Here is a 19,335-nt window from a genome sequence, read left to right on the forward strand (position 1 = left end):
TTCCTGCAAAAAAGTTAGGGAAAACAGCCTTATTCCTTCTTATACTGAAGTCTTTTGTCTTCCCTGCTTGCAGAAAAGGTATATAACCTGTTTTGTTCCTCTGCACCCATTTTTTAGTAACGAGAATACCGTCCAAAATAATTATTCTTCATTCTGACACATAAATATACGCAAAAGGCTTGGGATAAGAATAGAAATCTTTATAGGCTCCTTCTAGATGCATCAGGAGGAATCAGGAGCCAAATTCTGCCCTTCCTTGCTGCAGATGAATGCTGTCGTTCCCTAAAATAAATAAAATTGCTCTGCACTTACACAGTGTCAGATTAGAAGCTAAGAAATCAAAACCTAACCCTGTGAAGTCTAGTTTGGCAATGCTCACAGCAAGCCATAAAACCCTCTATAGTTACTCAGAAGTGGCTCTCTGTTCCAGAAAAAAAAAAAAAAAGCAGTATTAAATCTGATCTGATAGCCCTGCAAGGTTAGGTGCCAATGCCTCCATCTCATTGAGAAAACAGTAAATTCTTTCTAGTGGTACTGTGCTATTATTTCCTGAGTCATAAGATGCTGGTCCTTAAACTCCTGGGTGATTCAAGCTTGCTTACAGAATCCTAACTGCTCTGGGTTTGGGAGAAGCTATACTAGAGGAGGACTTTATCCCAGTAGAAAAAGAGAAGACATTTCCCAAACCTAGCATCTGCTGGCATCTATGAAGTAGTTTGATGCATTAGAGGTGATCCCTTGGGAGAAGGAGTAGTTGCATGCTCCTATTTTTTGCATGAAATCAGGCTCAGCAGAGGGCATGCTGATGCACAAATATCAGCATGTCTTGCTGTCTTTTTCTCAGACTTAAGGAGAGGCAAAGGACGCCAGTGACGAGATGGATGTGTTCAGCCCTCCACGTTACCTACTGGGTGAGCAGGGGGTCTCATGTCACACGCTTTCTACAGACCAGTTGCTGCCAGCCAAGATTATAACCCGTGCTGTTGCTGCTCTTTGCAGAGAGACAACTCTGCTTCCGCTAGCTGCTTGGCTGGATTTCATGCCTTTTATTATAGCCCAACATAGCATGACAATGAAGCTGATTCACTGCAGCATCGCAGGAGTAAGACCACAATCACTTCATGTTGGTGAGCATAGCAGGAATACAAGAATGCAAACTCCCTCTCCACTCTCACCCTGACTTTTGTGACTTCAAAGAGAAGGATATGCTATATTTTAAACGTTCACTCACACAGACCCTTAGCCCCAGTGATTGAACCTTTCAGGTATTTTAGGTAGAAGCTTGTCTTCTAACCAGCCTGAAGCTATGTGCACCATGCTGTAATCCTGACAATTTTTTCAAATAAATGTACTCGAATCTGGTAATTTTCCTGATGGCTTGCCTCCAAGAGAATGGTGTCAATCACCCAGTAGGTTTCAGGGCTGGGGCTGAGTCAGCTCTGACTCAGTCAGCAGCTCCAGCTTTGCCAGGCACAGGAGCTCTGCGTTGGTGCAACCTATTGGGCTGTGGCCCCACAAAGGACACTGTTCCCCAATTCTGCAGCAGCATGGTGTGAGAATCCCCTAAAGCACAGGGGGAAGCTCACAGCCCTTCTCCAAAACCTTCTTGGCCCTGGAGTAAGGTGTGTAGATGGGGATGGGTGCTGGCTCCTTGCAGGGTACAGTATCTGAGGACCCATCTCACCCTCATCGAGATGCCCATCTGACCCGAGTGTGGGCACTGCCATATGAAGGACTTCTCTCTTAGAAGCTGGAGGAAGCAAGGATGTGGTTTTGTCCACAGACCTCTGTCCCTGTCACAATTTTTCTGGCGAAATAGTTAATATTCCCATTTCTATGAAGTAGGGTGGTGTCCCCATCCACAGGCAGTCAACCGAGTCTGGAAAGCAAAAGGCACCATATGTACTATGTAAAGCAGTGTGACTGACAGGCTCCTCTCTTTGTCTTTCTCCCTTTATCTCTGGTGGTGTGATTTGAAGCAACGCCCTGTGAAGCAATCCCTGAGTGCCTGCATGTGCAGAGAGTCACACTGGAAATGCCTCCTCCTCTCCATCCTCATGTATGGTTGCCTGGGAGCAGTGGCCTGGTGTCAGCTGGCCCGAGTCACCAAGCTCACCTTCGACAGCTCCTTCAAGGGCAAGTCCATGATCTACCATGACAGTCCCTGCTCAGATGGCTACGTCTACATCCCGCTGGCCTTCCTTTCCATGCTGTATGTGGTGTACCTGGTGGAGTGCTGGCACTGCCACGTCAAGAGAGAGTTGCAGTACAAGGCTGATGTGGACAGTGTCTATGAATGTATCAACCGCATGCAGCAAGCCACTCCGTGCATCTGGTGGAAGGCCATCAGCTACCACTTTGTACGGCGAACCCGGCAGGTAACACGGTACCGCAATGGTGATGCCTACACCACCACCCAAGTCTACCACGAGAGGGTCAACACTCACGTGGCCGAAGCTGAATTTGACTACTCTCACTGTGGATACAAGGACATCTCCAAAGAGCTCCTGGGCCTGGAGAGCTACACAGCCACCAAGCTGAGGTTCACCAAATGCTTCAGTTTTGCCAACATCGAGTCTGAGAACTCTTACCTGACGCAAAGGGCTCACTTTTTCACAGAAATAGAGGGGCTGGATGACTACATGGAGGTAAGGGAAGGCATGCAGCTCAAAAATGTGGACTTCAAAGAGCTCATGATGGCCTACGGGGACCCAGATCACCTCCCATGGTATGTGTCTCACTATGCTTTCTGGGTGGCAGCCATCCTGATGATCTCCTGGCCTCTCAGGGTACTCATAGAGTATCGGACTGCATACGTCCACTACCACGTGGAGAAGCTTCTGGGCCTGGAATACACAGCACCCGCCACGATGGAGGAGCCCCTCTACCGTTACCGCATGCCCCGGGATGCCACGCAGGACAGCACAGAGCTGGAGTGGCACATCTGCACCAACCGGCAGCTGATCCCCAGCTACTCGGAGGCCATGCTAATGGACCTGGCTGACTCTCCAGCATACAACAGCTATACAGTGTGTCGGTACAGTGAGGTGGCCCACGGCTGCGAGCGCTGCAACCGTGCCTCCAGCACCTCCTCCATCTTCTCACGCCACGCTTTCCACAGCTGCAGTGGCAACTCCCATCTGTCCCTCAACACCAGCCGCTTCTCCCTCTGCCGCGTCCATGGCTCCCACAGGACAGGCCTCTGGCGGAGCCGCAGCAGCAGCATTGCTGACCGGGGCTGCCATGATGAGCAGTGCTGCTCCTACTCCAGCCAGCTGGCTGTCAACGAGAATCCCCCTACCTACCACGATGCCCGCTTCTTCCCCGTCTTGATCGTGCATAGGCCGGAAGGGCACGATGGACAGCCCTTCTATGTCAGACGCTCCTCTTGTTTAGAAACGTCTCTGTGATGGGCTCCTGTGCTTTCTCAGCTCTTCAGCTCTGGAACAGCTTCACTTGCAGAGATACCACCGGCCTGCAAGTGTCAGTCAGCAGGACGAGCTTCAGATTTCAGTTCTTCTTTTTGACATTGCACGAGGATATGGTCACCCTGCCAAGTGGCCCACCTCATTTCCAAAGCTTCTCTCCCTCCTCCTATTCGTCTCCATGTTTATTTTTCCCTTTCCTTTCACTCTTTCACTCCTCACTGTTTCTTTGTTTCTTGAGTCTCTGCCTCTCCTCCCATCCTGCTCTTTCTTTTACATTTCAGTCAGTATTTGAAAGCTGTTTCCATGAAGGATTTAAAAAGTCTGTGTTTTGCAATGCCTTTGCCCTGCAAGGTAGGAAACTCAAGAGACAGCAAGGCCAAGCAAGATGCTGAAAGGCCTGCAGCCAGTCAGTGTCAAGTCAGAAAGAGAATTCAAATCTGCAGCTCTGAGTCACCTGCTGCAAACCTCGAACAAGGCTTTTAAAAAAATTATTTCTGCCAGTCTTTTTGCCTCTTCTTTCATTTATTGTCTCCTTTTTTGTACTTCTTCCTCTCTCCCTATTCTCATCTTCCTTTTTTGTTTTTTTCACCTCTGCTTTCCAATTTCTCATTGCACCTTTCTGGGGTTTTGTCAGTGAGGATGTCTTTCAGCCCGTAATTGGCTTCTGTTGCCCCAAAATAAGGTATTTGCAGCACAAATTTCAGTGTCCGCTGACACAGACACAGGAAATGTCCCTGAGAAATGCTGAGGACATTCACCACAGAGTAGTGATACACACACAAAGCAAAAAGCATGCCTTTTGCTAACCATGCCCTGCCTGGTCTGCAGCAGATGCTGCTGCATTTCCAGATGTAGTTAACCTCCTTCAGCTCCACCAGTGTTAGCAATCGTCAAGAGCTGTAATGTAGATCAGTGCCCTGCTAGTGCCACTATTTTTAAGAATGTAGATCTGGTTTGTGGTTACTTCATTCCTACCACTTGCTCGGAGCTGCAGGGACTGGCAAGGAGGAGAGAGGTCAGGGAGGGAAAGGTGTTAATCCACTACAGCCCACTCACCAGTGTCTGAAGCCTCTTCCTGCAAGGCTCCCTGCGAGTGGGTGCAGAGCCTTCAGTAAGGTATGAGATCAGCCTGGCACTGTCACCCACAGGAAGTGGCTGGTGCTTCCAAGAGCCAGGGACCAGCCCAGGGCTTCTGGCCTGCTCAGGATCCCCAGGGCCTCAACAGGTGCCAAACCTGCCATGTGCTGAGCAAGCTCTGCAACATTTCATCAGGTGGGTAGCTGAAGTGGGCACCAACTTGCAGGAGAACGCAATACAATCTCAATACAGTAACTACCAAGGTGTTGTGCCTCCCTATGGTAGGTAGATCAGAAGCTGATCCCTCAGAGGGGCTAGCAACAAATGCTTTCTCCCGAGTCAGTTCTGTGTGTATCTGTGTAATATGAGATTTGTAAAGTCTTATTAGTATGTGTAGATTATATGTAACTGCATATGGTGATTTCTTATGGCATTGACTGTTGCACTATGTTAAATACATTTTGTTTTGGTTTGATGACTGTTTTGATGCACTGTTTATTTTCAACTCTGGAAGCAGAGACATTGCTTTCACATGGGCAGTACCTGGCTAACACACTGCGGAGGATGGCACCATCAGGAGGGTTGTTTAAATTTGTATGAGCCAATCTTTTTTAAAGTAAACACTGTATGTATGATTTATGTGACATTTTCATTCTGACAGCTTGGCATTTATTGTGAAAGATATGTAACACATAGGATGTGTTAGTTTGTCACCTCTAAAAAAGAATAACCATTCTAGACACGAGGAAGAACCAGGTTTGGGCTTAGGGTAATGATTATTGTTGGACTGGGGCCAAAATCCTGAAGTGGATAAAAGTCAAAACAAAATCAAAACTTAGACCCACCCCACAATGACGCAGTCCTGGTCCCTACTGATATCATGTCACTCCTGGCAGAGCTGAGAGCCTGGGATAAGGATAGGATCAGACCTGACCTTCAGGTTCAGATTTGTCTCTGCTTTATTGGAGTAAAGGCATGCCTTGCATAGGGTTCCCTCCTCTTGTCTTCACACACACAGAAAGTTTAAAACAGCACATATGGAAGATCTGAGAGCTGGAGGAGGCTGAAGCCTCAAGAAATAGAGAGGCTGGAATATTTCAACACTGCTTCTGACTGAAGGAGGTGTTAGGGAGGAAGATGAGAAAGAAAGGAAGAGATGGTAGAATAACATAAATTAGAAGGGAACAGAGTTTGGATGCAGCTCAGATAAATGAGCAGCAGAAATCAGTTACAGCAGGCTCAGGCACAGAGGCAGGTTGTGCAGCTGCTGCATTTACCTGCAACTTTAAACACCATTCCCATGCCTTGCCATGGCCTGCTCAGTCTGATGTATATTTCAGGACTGAGTGTTATATTTGGGTCCTCAGAAGTGGCCACGTCAAACAGTGTTATTATCCGACATGAACAAGCCCTAGCAATCCCATTATTATGATGGGCTGGGCAGAGAAAGGAGACAGTTTATGCCAAGTTTAACCTTTTGCAATGTGCTCAAAAGCTGTTGCAATATCCAGCAGCTCTTGGACTGTGTCCTTGTGAGAGGTTGAGAAGCCCAGAGGGTTTTTACTTCCTTACTGCTCATGGTGTAGCCCAGCTTTGGGGCACTTATTTGAGAACGATTACCTAAGGTGTAAACAGTCCCTCCTGTTACACGCCATGGCTGCTGGTGGAGGTGACTGGAAAGCTGGGAGCAGCTCTGGGCTGGCCTTGAACCAGCTGGCTTCAGCAAAGGGCCTGTGCACAGAGCACCTGAGCAACCACCTCGGGGCTCATGCCTACAGAGCTTGGCTGCTCCTGGTGCCCTCAGGAATCACACTGTTGTCACCCTCTGCTGCAGCTCCAGATATGGAAGATCTATTGCCACAGCAGAAGTAAGGAGAAGAGGAGGGCACTGAAGCCACCTGTGTGCCTCAGTGCTGTGTGCTTTGCCTTAACACAGCACCACCATCACCAGTGTCACGACCTGCAGAACAAAGCTACACAGATTAATGCAGCAACACCAATGGCCAGGAGAGAGTATTTGTCTTCAATTCCTAAAAGCATTTTGGAATCACCAGCTCCTCAGACTCTGCACAGCAATGCTGCACTTCTCTGTAAGTTTTCCCACAGCAGTTTGCACTCCAACTGGCAACGCTCACCAGATCTTGGTCCAATTTCCATGCAGTTCTTCCTGTTGAAATAAAGCCCTTCTCAGACACTCTGAAGCCAGATCCCCGCTACTTACAATTCTAATTGTTCCTCTGCTTCCAGCAAAGCCTGGCTGCCTCATACCAGCCCAGGGCCTGGCCCACATCACACAGGAAGGCCTTCCCACTGCCATCTTACCAGTGTGTCCCTCTGTCCCTTCCCCACCAGCCCCAGCAGGGCTCCACACTGTGCCCAGTGCCCCAGTGCGGATTGCAGGGGCACAGAGAGTTGCAGGGCCACCAGTTAAGTGCTGTGGTTGCTACTGCAGAGCTGAATGCTGCACTGTAATGACTGTGCTTCTTATGGCATCTTTCAACCATAATTTTCTCACCATAATCCCTGTGAAAAGACAGTGCCAGATTTTGTCAGTGACTTTCCCCACACTTTGTGGGTCACTCTGTGAGAGCGGAGATCTTCTCAGCCCTCCTCCTGTCCTGGCAGCGGCAGAAAGGAGGCTGAGGGTGCACATCCCCGCAGGAAGGACTGACGGAGCAGGGGTGGTGAGTCTGCGGACCGCACACCAGATCCTTGGCTCAGGGGGGCTGAACCCCATCATAGGGCGGCTCCCGAGCCACGCTGCCCTCCGCTCCCACACGGAGGCCCCGAGGGAAGCGGCGTCCTCTCCCCGACGCCCCGTGCGTGCCAGCCCTTTGGTGGTGCTGTTGGAACGACTGCGCCCCGGCCCCCCACAGCCTCCCGCGGCTCTGCCCGCCTCGGGCCGGGCTGAGAGAGGCCGGTGGCGGCGGCGGGGCGGTGATTTTCCGATCTGGGGGCCGCTCATGCATATTTATGCCGTGATGTCAGAGGGGGAGCACAGCGCGCGGTGACCGCCCGAAAGCGCCATTTCCTGGCGGAGAAGGCGGTGGCGGAGGGCCGGGCCCGGACCCGGGGGAGGAGCCGCGCGGCCGCGCGCCGATAGGGGGAGAGCGGCCGGCACTCAGCGCCCGGCGGCGGCACCGCGGAGCACAGCGCAGCGCCCGGAGCGCCGCTGACCCGGCCGGAGCCAACGCGGAACTTGGAGCGTTCCCGCAGCGTCGGAGGCCCGGTGAAGCCGAGGAGCCGGGGGAGGATGGTGGTGCGGGAGCGATGGAGCTGAGGCGGAGCATGGCGCTGCCGCGGCTCTTCTTGCTGGGACTGTGGGCTGCGGCGCTCCGGGACGGCGCCGTCGCGGCAGGTGAGGCGCTGACAGCCCGGCGGGGACTCGGGGCCGACGCCGCCACAGGTGGCCGGGGCTCGGCGTGCCCGCGGGGCCGGGCTGCGGGAGCCGCGCTTGGCGGCGGACTCGGAAAGCCTCGGGGGTCGACGGAGGCATCGCCCCGGCCCTCGCCTCGCTCGGGTCTCCCCGGAGGAAAGCTGGGCGCGAGGCGTTCCCGGGCGGCTTTTGCCGGTGTTCCTTCCGAACTGGTTCTCCGAAGTTTCACCTCCGGGGCCGCTCGGTGCCCGGCGGGCGGGAGGCGGCGGGACGCGGGAGCGGCCGTGCCGCGGCGGGACGGGACGGGGCGGGCAGCTGCCAGCCGGAGCGGCGGGCACGGCGGGGCGAGGGAAGCTCCCCGCAAGGCGCGCGGGCAGCGGCCGTCTTCCCCTCGCTCCAGAAATAACTTCACCAGACCGTACTTCTGTTCCCAGCCATCAGAAGATTCAGCCGTCTCAAGAGTTTGTTTTTTTAAAAACCACCACGGGCAGATCTGCTGCGTGTTTTGACAGCCGGTGTGTTCTTTTGCTGTCAGTTCTGTCTGTTGGCGAGGAATGTGACATAATTTCATTTCAATCAGCCCTGCACGCTGCAGCGGGAGCCGCTGGTGCAGATCGGCTCGGAGGAGCCCCGCGGAGTGAGGTTGTTCCCTGTGCTGCCCGAGTGCTGTCAGATGGGAAGGTGTGAGTGGGAGAGTAGAAGGAGGAAAGGGAGGCATTAAAATCCACTTTGATCGCCTCTGTGCTCCCTCCCACAGGAGGCGACAGGAAAGGTGCTGCAGATTAGGCTGCATTTTGTCAGAAACCTGTAAATTTACTAAAAGACCCTGACCTGTATTCCCTCATTTCAGTCCGTCCTGACAGGGGGTTCATTATACGATGTGGAGAATTACGACTTGGGCTGAATACTCACACCGTATATTAAATTCCTCCATCATTACTTAGTGTGGGAACTGAAACCATAAAGGGTCTCTAATGACACTTCATTGTTTAATTTGTGGCTAACTCTTCAGCAGAGCCAGCCCGGGGAGGCCAGGTAGTTTGCTTTTCCTTTGAGGCTCCTGAGCTGAGAGTGCCGGTCGGTGTCCATGTGCTCAGCCTCCTGCCCGTGCTGGTTTGCTGTGGCACAGAGAGCTTTTGTGCAGCTTTCAGCTTTCCTGTTTTGCTCCAGCACTGAGCAGTGGCAGGGAGGCTGCTTTCTGGCACACACGGAGATATGCAGTTTGTGTTACAGATGAGTTAAGTAATGTGAGATTAGATCATCCTCACCCAAGGTGATTAAATCCTTTGCCCTGCAAACCAGTTGCAGAGCCTAACCTAAAGCTAGCTTACTGTTTTTGCTGTGCTTTTTGTCTATTTGATGAATTAACAGCAGCAGGTAGGCAAAAATGCAGCATGTTGGCAGCAGCTGTTAGCAGCTGGTGGGACTCCATGGGAGAACATCCTGCTGCCAGCATTCAGGGCTGCTTGGGGTGCTGGGCTGCACACTTTCCCTGCTGCTGCAGGAGGTGTGGGGCTGGGGGGGAGTGGCACACAGTGCACCTCTGTTTTCGGTCACCTTTGGGTGTGATGGAGTTGTAGAGCAGCGGGGCTGCCGGCTCAGCAGTGCTCTGTAGGGCAGTAAGGCATCCTGCAAGCAGCTGGCAGCCAGTGCCTGTAATGCATGGTGATACGTGGCTGCACCAGAGCAGGGGAGTGGTGGGGTGGTGTTGTTGGGGTTTGTTTTTGTTGTGTTTTCCTGAAGGATGCGGAAGCCGCTCTCAGGACATAATATTGGGCTGGGCTAGACCTGTTCTGATCTGTCGGTCCTGTGCCACCACATAGGAAATGGCTACTCTCCCTAACAAAACCAGCTTCACATTTATTTTCCACATTCCACCTTTCCCACGGTCTCCTTTGATCCTCTGGTTCCTCTTTTATTTGCCATCTTTCTTAAACGTGCTCCTCCAGCTGGCTTCTGTGCTCTCTCATGGTAACACATTCCATAGATGCACTCTGCTCGAGGGAAGCACTCCCCACCCACCCACCCACACACATTGCTCTGGGCCAGATGCCGATTGCTTCTGCGGCAGCGTGGCAGTGAGCAGCTCCACTGGCACTGGTCCTGCTGCTTTAGGGTTGCAGCTCCATGACCCGAGCACAGCACAGTCCTTTGGCCGAGCCCAGAGACTGGGGAAGCTGCTGGAGCACACGTCGCCTGCGTCGGGTGGCAAATCCCTGCTCAGCAGTCAGGTGTTCTGCAAAACAGGCTTTGCTTTCACAGGTCTTGTAAATGGCAGGGAGGCTTCCTGTAACACGGAGGAGCTGTGTACGCTGAATAACATGGCATAATTGAGTCTTTCTTGTGTCCCAGCTCTTTTCAAATGTGTACAATGGAGCAAGCAAGATGCTTTCTTAGCAGCACAGGGGCTCTGAAGCTGAAATGAAAGCCAGGGGAGAAAGAGGGAGGTGTGGTACCGCAGTGAGAATGTGCTCAGTGTAGCTGGACCACAGGCATGGCCAAACTCTGGCCCTTTGGGCTGTTTCTGCCCGGTAGCATTACCTAGTGCTGAGCAAGCAGAGCTGGGAGCAGCTCCACATGCAGACTGAGCACCAGCTCTCTTCGCTATAGCAATCTTGGTGCCTTTGGCTGTTGCTGAGCAGAGGCAAGACCACTGCTCTTTGCAGAGCATTCTGGTAGGGTATGTAATTCCAGAGTGCCAACCTGGAGTAATTTGCTGTACTCCAACCCCCCTTTTTTCTGGGGGTGGGGAGGAGTAGTATTTTTCTTATAGGTATGAAGTTTACAGGATCTCCAATCAAATTAAAGGTGTCCCAGGGTCAACCCGTCAAACTAAATTGCAGCCTGGAGGGAATGGAAGATCCTGAGATGTTGTGGATCAAGGACGGAGCAGTGGTGCAAAGCGTAGACCAGGTGTACATTCCAGTAGATGAAGATCACTGGATCGGCTTCCTCAGGTACACCAGATGCGGAGAACGAAGAATATCATGGAAACTATTGCAATGTTCTGCTGTCAGCTATAGCTGCGTGACTGCAGTGACCTTGGTGGGCAGGGTCCTTTGGCCTGCAGTTCAGCATATGGCAAAGGCATAACTGAGAGCAGAACTGAAGCCACTGAGGGCTGAGACGATGCACTGGAACCCTACTGGTTTCCTGGCTGTGCTTACAGGTGCTTTGCTAACACTTGTACTGCTTGAGACATGACTTCGAGGTGAAAGGCTGTTCTTGCCTTGTTTGTTCATCTTGCTCTGCCGTGCAGCTGGAAGACTAATGCCTGACTTACAGGTTCTCTCTCTTGTACTCTGTTTTCTTTCTCTCTCTCGAGCTGTCAGTCTGCCTGAGGGGTGAGCCTTGCTCATTGAAAGGGAGATTTCCAGACCTCCATCTGCTTTCTCTCTTTAAGGAAGAGTGTTTGGCATCCGAACCTTCCCCAAGTTATTTTTCAGAGATTTTTCTAATATGTTTATTCCACACGATACCAGGCCTGCCCTGCTCAGAGGCTCAAGAACTCCCTTCTGCAGAGCAGCTTTCTGCGAGCTTAATGCAGCAGAAGGTGGGTGTTGGTCAGTTCTGGAAGTGAATTAAACAGGATCCAAGCCTCTCCTCTGGCTCTTTTTCTGTACATAAAGGAAGTTTGTACAAGCAAACATGCCATCACTCTGAGGGCTCAAAACTGTTAACTGACTAAGAATAAATCTTCTGAGCTGAGGCTTCTTTTCTTCTTAGGTCTCTTGGTGTGGCATTGCATGGAGTCTCCAGTTCCAGCCACTAAAAATTTTGTGACTTGCTTGTAATAAATGTTCTGATAGGAAAAAAAAACTCTATGCCTCGTGAAACTGTTGCATAACATTATGTTATGGAAACAGTTTGTCTTGAATCTATACCATTTACTTCCTCCCGTTCTGCTTTGCCTCTGTCAATCTGATCTCTTCTCATATCTTGCTTTTTTCCACTGAGCATTTTCTGCAGCCCCAGGGCTAAGTTAGGGTGCTAAATCCAGATGTTTCCATGTTTCTCTCCTTTTTCTTTTCTGCTACTGAACCGGTCATTTCTCCCATGCACTGTGTGACTCTTTGCAATTGCTGTGTTTCAGAACATGTGGTTGGATGGGCAAGACTGCTGCTTCCAGGGGAAGGTTCAGCTCTGAAAATCAGGCTGTAATGGGACCATTGTGTGCATTTCACCTAACACTCTCTCTTTTCAGAGAGAGTGTTTTCTGAGACATCCTTCCCTGTGCCCGAGGACTGCTAATGTTAGGAAAGTGGGTCTCAGATCTGCTGAGGATCCCTGCACGACAGTAGGCACATGGCTGCTCATCCTGGGGGGGCAGTAGACATTGCTATAATGATGGGCACTCAGAGTCATGCTGGTGCCTTTGGTAACTGCAGTAGCTTTGGGACCAAATTCTGCCTTACTACGCTATCCATGTTAGAAGCAGCTAAGATGCTGCAGATATCCAGTGGTGGATGAAGAAGCAGAATTTCTCCTATGAACTGCTCAGTCGCCACAACTGCTTTCCCCTGTTTAGGTGCATCCTTTCAGAAGGAGAGTTAATGCTGAGCAGGGAACAGTGTAGAAAGCTTTGTAGGGTGAGGTCAGGGTGTGGAGTAAGCCAGTGTAACCTCTTCGAAAGCAGAAACTGAGAGCCGCAAGTTGTTTTGCAGTGTGAAATGCTTTAGAATAAGAATAACACTGAGTGCAGTGAAGTGACCTATTTATTCCCACAGGAAGCTGTCCAGGCACCTAACTGAGGAAGAACAGTTGGGCTCGTTGGAGGCGTGTGATTTGGAGTTTCCCACTGGTTCAGGCACTGTGGGCTGAGCTGTCGCTCTCAATGAGTAGATAGTCACGACTCAGGATCAAGGAGAGGGCCGACCCCTTGCAATTCTCAAAGGACACAAATCACAGGTTATCTGCAAGGATATTTCAGAGAGAGGTTGTCTGCTCTGCTGAGGATCCTTCCATCCACTCTAGGGAGGAGCTTCCTTTCTCCACTGGTTTCCATGTGCTTTGTGCTGGCTATTGCCCTCCTCCCCAAAGCTGGCTGCATTTCTGTGGCTGCTGTCTGTGCATCTGGTTTGCCAAATTCTTGAGGGTCCTTTGGGGCAAAACATGTTTTATCCACATAAAATATCGATATGGCTTTTGACTTTTTTCAGCCTGAAATCCGTCGAGAGGACAGATTCTGGGAAGTACTGGTGCCAGGTTGAGAACGGGGGGAAGAAGGAAGAATCACAGCAAGTGTGGCTCATAGTGGAAGGTAAGGAGGAGTAGTAGTGCTGGTTTCCTTTCAGATTGACCCATCAATATACTTCAGGTGGAAGCGATGAGAGTGGGTTGCTCCAGTGACAGGTTTCTTTGCTCTGAACCACTGCTGATAACTGCAGTGAGGTCGCTCCAGAGTAGGACCAAGAAATGATAGGCTGGTAACTTTGAGGAAAGGAGCTGTCAGTTTATTAGCCTTCTGGTTTTGTTTTGGCACACTTCCTTCCAGTCCCTCAGCCCAATGTTGCTTTGATCTTCAAATAGTTCATAGAATAGGTTGAAGGGGATCCATGGGGATCATCTGCTCCAGCCTTCTTCTCAAAGCAGAGCTTGAGCTGGTTCTGTGTATTGGCCAAACAGATCTTTGAGGGCACAGTACAGCTTTAACCCAATTCTGAGAGCTTCAGGTGAAGCACTGTACATCAGTGCTTCATAGACACATCTTGATGTGGCACCATTTGCGTAGTCTTATCTGACAAAATATAACTTGTGGGTGGTTGTCCAAAAGTTATCTGAAGCAGAGTGGTTTGACGGCTTCTTATTGCCTGTATTTCATTTCCCTTAAGCCTTGTTAGGTCCTTGGAAGCTGGTAATAATAGGATGGTGCAATATTTGGTGAGGCAGTTGATGGGAACAATGTATTTGTGTAGAGAACTGGATTCTTGGGTGTAATTAGTAACATTTTGGGCCGGAGATTAATCAGTGCTTTTAAAGAGGGGGCATAGGTCGGGTGCCACTGGAGATGGTGTCGTTTGGGTGGCATTTTACAGCAAAGGTCTCGCTCATTCAGAGCTGTGGAAACATTCGTAGCAGTTCTCATGGGAAGAGGAGTGTTGTCCTGCAGTTGTCTTCATGAGTTCCAGGGATTTGTCCACCTAAAATTTCAGGCACAGTTCCATCTGAGAAACATTATTTATAGCTTAAAATTTGCTTTTGTATGGGGTTTCTATTTCTCTTCCAATTGCCATGGCCCACTCCAGAGGTGGCTGTGTTTGCATGGTGGGTGCATTAGGGATGACTGGGTAGCTCAGCGTGCTGAGCAATCTGAAAAACAAAGGAGCCTTTCTGGATAATACAGGCATAAAAGAACAAAGTCACAAAAACCAGCTGCAGCTAGAGAAGGGGGAGTGCTGTGAATGAAGGCCAAAGCTTACAGAAGAAGCACGAGCTAAAAATGCATCTAGTCATTTTTATGAGAAAAACAAGTATGACAGAAACTAGTTAAACTTGAACTGAGTGTGCAGTCATGTGAACTGGAAGGTAGTGGAAAAAGATAAAAAATTAACAAGAAGTGATAAAGAGTGGATTTAAAAATAATAAACTGAAACTAGCTGCTGTTAGCGTAAGAAAATGCTAGGGAATGCAAATGCCTGTCAGTCCCACCTTCACTGTTATCTCTGAATGTATTTCTTCCTTGGGTATGCTAGTTTTATCTAGAAGTGATTTACTGTTTTAATAGTGACTGTTCTCCTCTTTGACTGAGAGAGAATCTTTTCTGGTCACATACACAGCCCTCTGTAGGCGTTGACGCCCTTCACTATGCTGTACAGTGAAAGCGTAGACTGTTGGGGATCTAACTTACAGCGAGCTATGTAATATCTGTGGGTGGAGATTCACTTGGTCTTTATCAGACAGAAGTTGGTATTTGAACTGTGTCTGTAATACAATGCAAATGTTCGATTGTATGAAACACTCCTCAGAATTTACAAAAACAAAATGACTGAGAATGTTTCTGGTGTAGAAACTAGATTCTGGCTTTACTAAGAAGGTGATAGCGTTTGATGCCTGAAGAGGTAATCCAAGAGGCATGCTGCAGAGTGTGACCATTTGAAAATAAGGATTATCTTTCTTACAGAACTTTCCCTCTGAAATTACACCCCTGACCATGGGGCTGTCCCTGGGGCTGCTGACCCCCACTATGCCTATGGAGTCAGCACCCCAGCCTGACCCACACAGGCAAGTTCACCTTAATACTGTCTAAAATCTGAGCTGTAGAAGATTATCCCTGTAGGGTGGATGCTGAAATAAAGAATACACAGGCTCATTTTCTGAGTTTGCCAGTGCTTCCTGGCTGTTGGCTGCTAGCTGCCTCCATGGTGCGTCTGAGTGATGTGGGTGCTGGCATTCACCTCCCGCTGGGAACTGGGAGGCTCAACATGCTGCAGACAGCGAGGTGTCCAGGTAATGTATTTACAGGGGCAGTGCAAGTTCCTGAGCCAGATGAGTCAGCTGCACTCCCTGAACTATGAGAGTTTTTAATTGTGGTCTTGGCTGATCTGGTTAGTTGCTACCAAAGTGAGAAAACCTGCTGAGCGGGACAGGATCCTCCCAAAAGGTTACCTTGGGTGCCATGGCAAAGGGACAGCAGGCAGGGATCCAGCTCACAGGTAGAAGGGACATCGGTATTTTCCCCTCTGGTCTCTCTCAGAAAAGGAGGACAAAGCAGGCAGAGGTTTCACAGGTGGTATCTGAAAAGTTCGTTCTCTTCTATTCTTTATGCGTGACTACAATAAGTAAAGCATGTAAGCACAAATGAGCGATGAATCGTGGTGATGGCTATAGATGTCCTGAGCACTGGTCTTTGTGCAGATAGGCTCTGTCATTCCTGAGGTGACCTATATTTAGACCTACTTAAGATGATTCATTTACATCACTTGGAAGGGACAAGTGGCAAGGAAGAGAGGAAGGCACAGAGAAACTGCCACATGAAGGACACAAATGGTGACCAGGCTGTCAGTAAAAGATGGAGGACACCGCTTTTAGTTGTAGAGCAGAGGGAATGTCAAGCGTTAGGCTCCTAAATCTATCTCAGCATCTACTAATTGCCTGCTTTTGGATGTGCTTAGCATCTACTGTGCCTGCTGGAGCCATGCGGACCTGTCACCTCTGGCTGAGGGCAGACAATGTGACCTAAGCACGTGAGGGACCAGTATCATTCCTCTTTCTGTTAGCAGTTTCCCAAATGCTTTCTCTGTCTGGGGGTACCACATTTCTCGTTTCAGTGTAGACACTGTCATAAGCTGCTATGCTTGAGTTTAAAAGGCGCTCAGCACTTCTCTGAGCCTTCAACTCCTTCACCGGTCACACCAGAAGTGGGTATCACTTGTTACTTACTACTGGTGAAACGGCATGACTAGTTTGAAACACTGAAACCACCAGAGGCTTGGCACTGCCTGTAAGAGGAAGTGCATCTCTGGATGCACCGCGTTGTAGTCAGCTATTACTGGTTGAGGGAAGTCCTGAGGTAGCCTCACTGCAGCTCCCTAAGGGTCTGATCTGAGGCCTGTTGCACCAAGCTGGAATTTTGCCACTGTGGCAAACAGATACTTACTAAGCTAGTTATGTTTATGTTAGCTCTGTAATAAATCATCCCTAATTTCAGGGCAGCCTGATTCTCTCAGTGTTGAGCATGCTGGGAGCCCCTCCATTCAATTTGGCTGTGCAGAATGTTGTGAGTGATCCCTGCATCTCACCAGAGGAGTTCTTTCCTCATTCACATGTGGCTGTAGCCACTAGTTCAGTGTGTTTGGAAAGTTCTGTTTTTAATGTGTGGCAAGAAGTATCTGCAGCTGGGTTAAATGTCTTAAAAATGGTGTCAGGCATGGCTATGGATATAGACTGTTGCTTCTTAAAGCTCCAGTATCTCCAACTGAAAAAATTAGCAATAATACAGTTAAAAGCTACTTTATAGGGAAGTTTTGAGGGAGACTTGGTGAAAGATAGGTTTTCAAAGGCATTATGAGGAGGAAGCATTCTTTTCTCGCTGACTTATAGTAAGAATGAATGGCCTTTCACATCCTGAGGTGATCTAGCATATTTTGTGAAGGGCTCGGGCAGGGTCAGATTAGGCACAGGGGCAGGGTAGATGGGTGTCCAGTGTTGGGCACTAGTATTAGTGGTAAAAAACAGAGTTGGAAGAAGCCTCTCAAGTTGCTATCACTTGTCTGTTACTTTTCTAGGTGTGCCCTACTTTACTGTGGAACCTGAGGATGTGTCCGTGTCCCCTAATGCCCCATTTCATATGGCCTGTGCTGCTGTTGGTCCCCCTGAACCAGTGACAATTGTCTGGTGGATGGGAGACTCTAGAGTGGGGCTTCCAGACATCTCCCCCTCCATCTTAAACGTGTCAGGTAAGGCTGCTGCCAGTGCAGAGGGTCACTGAGCATCAAAAGTATGGAAAGGAAGGAGAGCTCTCTTCCATATATGCCTAAGTGACACTGAGTCGTCGCACAGTTTGGGAATGTTCTTTGACTGCATATGAGGTCTGAGAGATCATGAACACGACATATGAAGCCAGATTATCTTGGAGGATTATGGCTGTATTTTCTGCTGGTGGACAGGCTCCTCAGCACTCGGGTGGAGCTGGCACTGTGATGAAGATGCTACTGGAGACGTGATGCATTGGGTGCCTCTTCTGTTGTTCCACCTATGTGGAGTGTGTTTATGGCTTTATAAAATGACTCTGTTGGTGACGTTTGGTTTAGAAACCTAAAAGCATTCACATGTAACAGACACCACCTCCTCTTTCCACATATAGCCATGTCGTGCACTGCTTTCCCCTCTCCCCCTCACTCCAGTCTTGCAGCTATGCTGGATATTGCTGTCATTAAAACCTGACCTCCTCATGCAGTTTGGCACTTTTAGGCTATTTGTACTGGTGCTGAAACGGGCTGGTTGACAACCTCAGAGACCAGAGTTTGTTCCAGAGCTGGTGGTTGTGTGTGGTGGTAACACTGCCTTCCCACCAGGAGCCAGTAGTATTTTGGGCTCTCAGCCTGCTTTTGGAATAGGGCAGTGTATATCTACCAGTAGCTATTCTTGTCATTAACCTCCTACAGGTAACTTAATTCTAGTTACTTGTCCAACAGCTTTGTGATGTGTCTCTATGCTGCTATTATTGTTGGCAACCCTGAGTCAAGTTTGAACTAACTAGGTTTTATGACTCAGATTCATCTCTGGGGCCTCTTCCTCGGTGTTAATACAGTTAACGCCCAGGGGGAGTTTGTTTGTCTAAATCTCTGGCCATCCTTCAAGCTATCCAATCCAATTAAGCGTTCCCTTTAAACCTAATTTGTATGTAAATCAGAACTTGGTTTGTGATTTGCGATGGTTTTATCATCATCTCCTTCTTCTACGTAGTCACTGGATGCTGTTCCATGAAAACTGCTCCCTTAAGATATAATCTGCTGGTTGAAAAGAAAACTGAAAAGACCGATAATTGAAAGGGGAAAAATGGTTAAAAAAAGTGTCCTTTCTTCTACTGACCTCATCTTTTGGTGCCTCACTAAACTTTTGACACTGTAGGGCAGTGATGGAGCTGAAAGGCCAGGTACTGGCATTTTATCTCTTTTATTTAATCACAAGGAAAAAGGCAAAATTGATAGTTTTCTCACCTGGAAACTCACTTCTGAATTACTTAGAATTTTAACTGTATAGGACTAATTGGGATTTTCCTTGGGGGGATCTTCTCTTTGCTGAGGCATGTCAAAAGATGGTTGGTCATGCATTGTAAACTAATGAAAATATCAAATGGTGGAGAAAACAATGACTAAGTAGTGTCCAGAAAGCAAACCTTTAAAAGATTTGTCAAGCTGTTTAAAAGGCCTGTTGTGTTTGGGAAGGGGTGCTGGCAGTGGTGTTGGAGAGCAAAGAGGTATTGGTTTGTGGTGCTCTTTGCATTTTCCTGTATTTGATCCTCTCTTTGGGAAGTGCCTTGCATGTCAGGTGCTTCTCTGCTCTGTTGCATGCTGGCAACCTTTTCCTCTGGCTGACTGGGGTAACGGAAAGGATCTAAAATGTATTGGTCTTTTATTTTGTGGCAGTCCCTCCTCTCCTCTGCTACATCTTCTTTGCAATGCTGTCGGTCTCAGGCTCTTAGAAGATGTATCATAGGGCAAAAACAGGTATTGTGCAAGCTGCACCATGTGGTTCTGAGACCTTTCCCCTCCTGAACTGCATGCCCGTAGTGTGCCAGCACTTAACCTTTCTCTGATAGAGCCTTATAAGGCAACTGAGGGCCAAACAAAGTGGAAAAAAAAATGCTGGTTGGTCATGATTCTCTAGGCAGCTTTGCAAATGTGTCCTAGTCATGCTCGATTAACAATACCCATATGCATCTTGGAGCAGTTGGATATCAGTATGATGCCATGTTCAGGCCCTGTGGGATGGATAGGTGCTCACAGAAGAGAG

The 19,335-nt window shown here is 49.2% G+C and overlaps 2 protein-coding genes across 8 annotated transcripts in view; both read left to right on the top strand.

Moving 5' to 3' along the window:
- LOC116228996 (transmembrane protein 151B-like) overlaps positions 1-7,593 on the top strand; it is a 33,889-nt gene extending 26,296 nt beyond the window's left edge. For 3 of the 4 annotated variants that reach the window (XM_090140998.1, XM_090140996.1, XM_090140994.1), the window contains exon 2: positions 1,980-7,593. In XM_090140998.1, the coding sequence (XP_089997124.1) occupies positions 2,013-3,410 (1,398 nt within the window). In that variant the 5' untranslated portion in view covers positions 1,980-2,012 and the 3' untranslated portion in view covers positions 3,411-7,593. Of the gene's footprint in view, positions 1-651; positions 1,128-1,979 lie in introns of those variants that run through there. The other variant, XM_090140995.1, reaches the window with a different exon arrangement.
- Positions 7,594-7,633: 40 nt separating this feature from the next.
- Positions 7,634-19,335, top strand: part of TYRO3 (TYRO3 protein tyrosine kinase) — a 39,663-nt gene continuing 27,961 nt past the window's right edge. Inside the window, exons 1-4 of one of the 4 annotated variants that reach the window (XM_031593528.2) lie at positions 7,634-7,863; positions 10,655-10,838; positions 13,041-13,141; positions 17,106-17,276. In XM_031593528.2, coding sequence (XP_031449388.2) covers positions 7,776-7,863; positions 10,655-10,838; positions 13,041-13,141; positions 17,106-17,276 — 544 coding nt within the window. In that variant the 5' untranslated portion in view covers positions 7,634-7,775. The remainder of the gene's footprint in view (positions 7,864-10,654; positions 10,839-13,040; positions 13,142-17,105; positions 17,277-19,335) is intronic. The other 3 variants (XM_090140992.1, XM_090140991.1, XM_090140993.1) reach the window with 3 other exon arrangements.

This window comes from Phasianus colchicus, chromosome 5 (genome assembly GCF_987193195.1).
Source record: "Phasianus colchicus chromosome 5, bPhaCol1.hap1.1, whole genome shotgun sequence".
Classification (NCBI taxonomy): Eukaryota; Metazoa; Chordata; class Aves; order Galliformes; family Phasianidae; genus Phasianus; species Phasianus colchicus.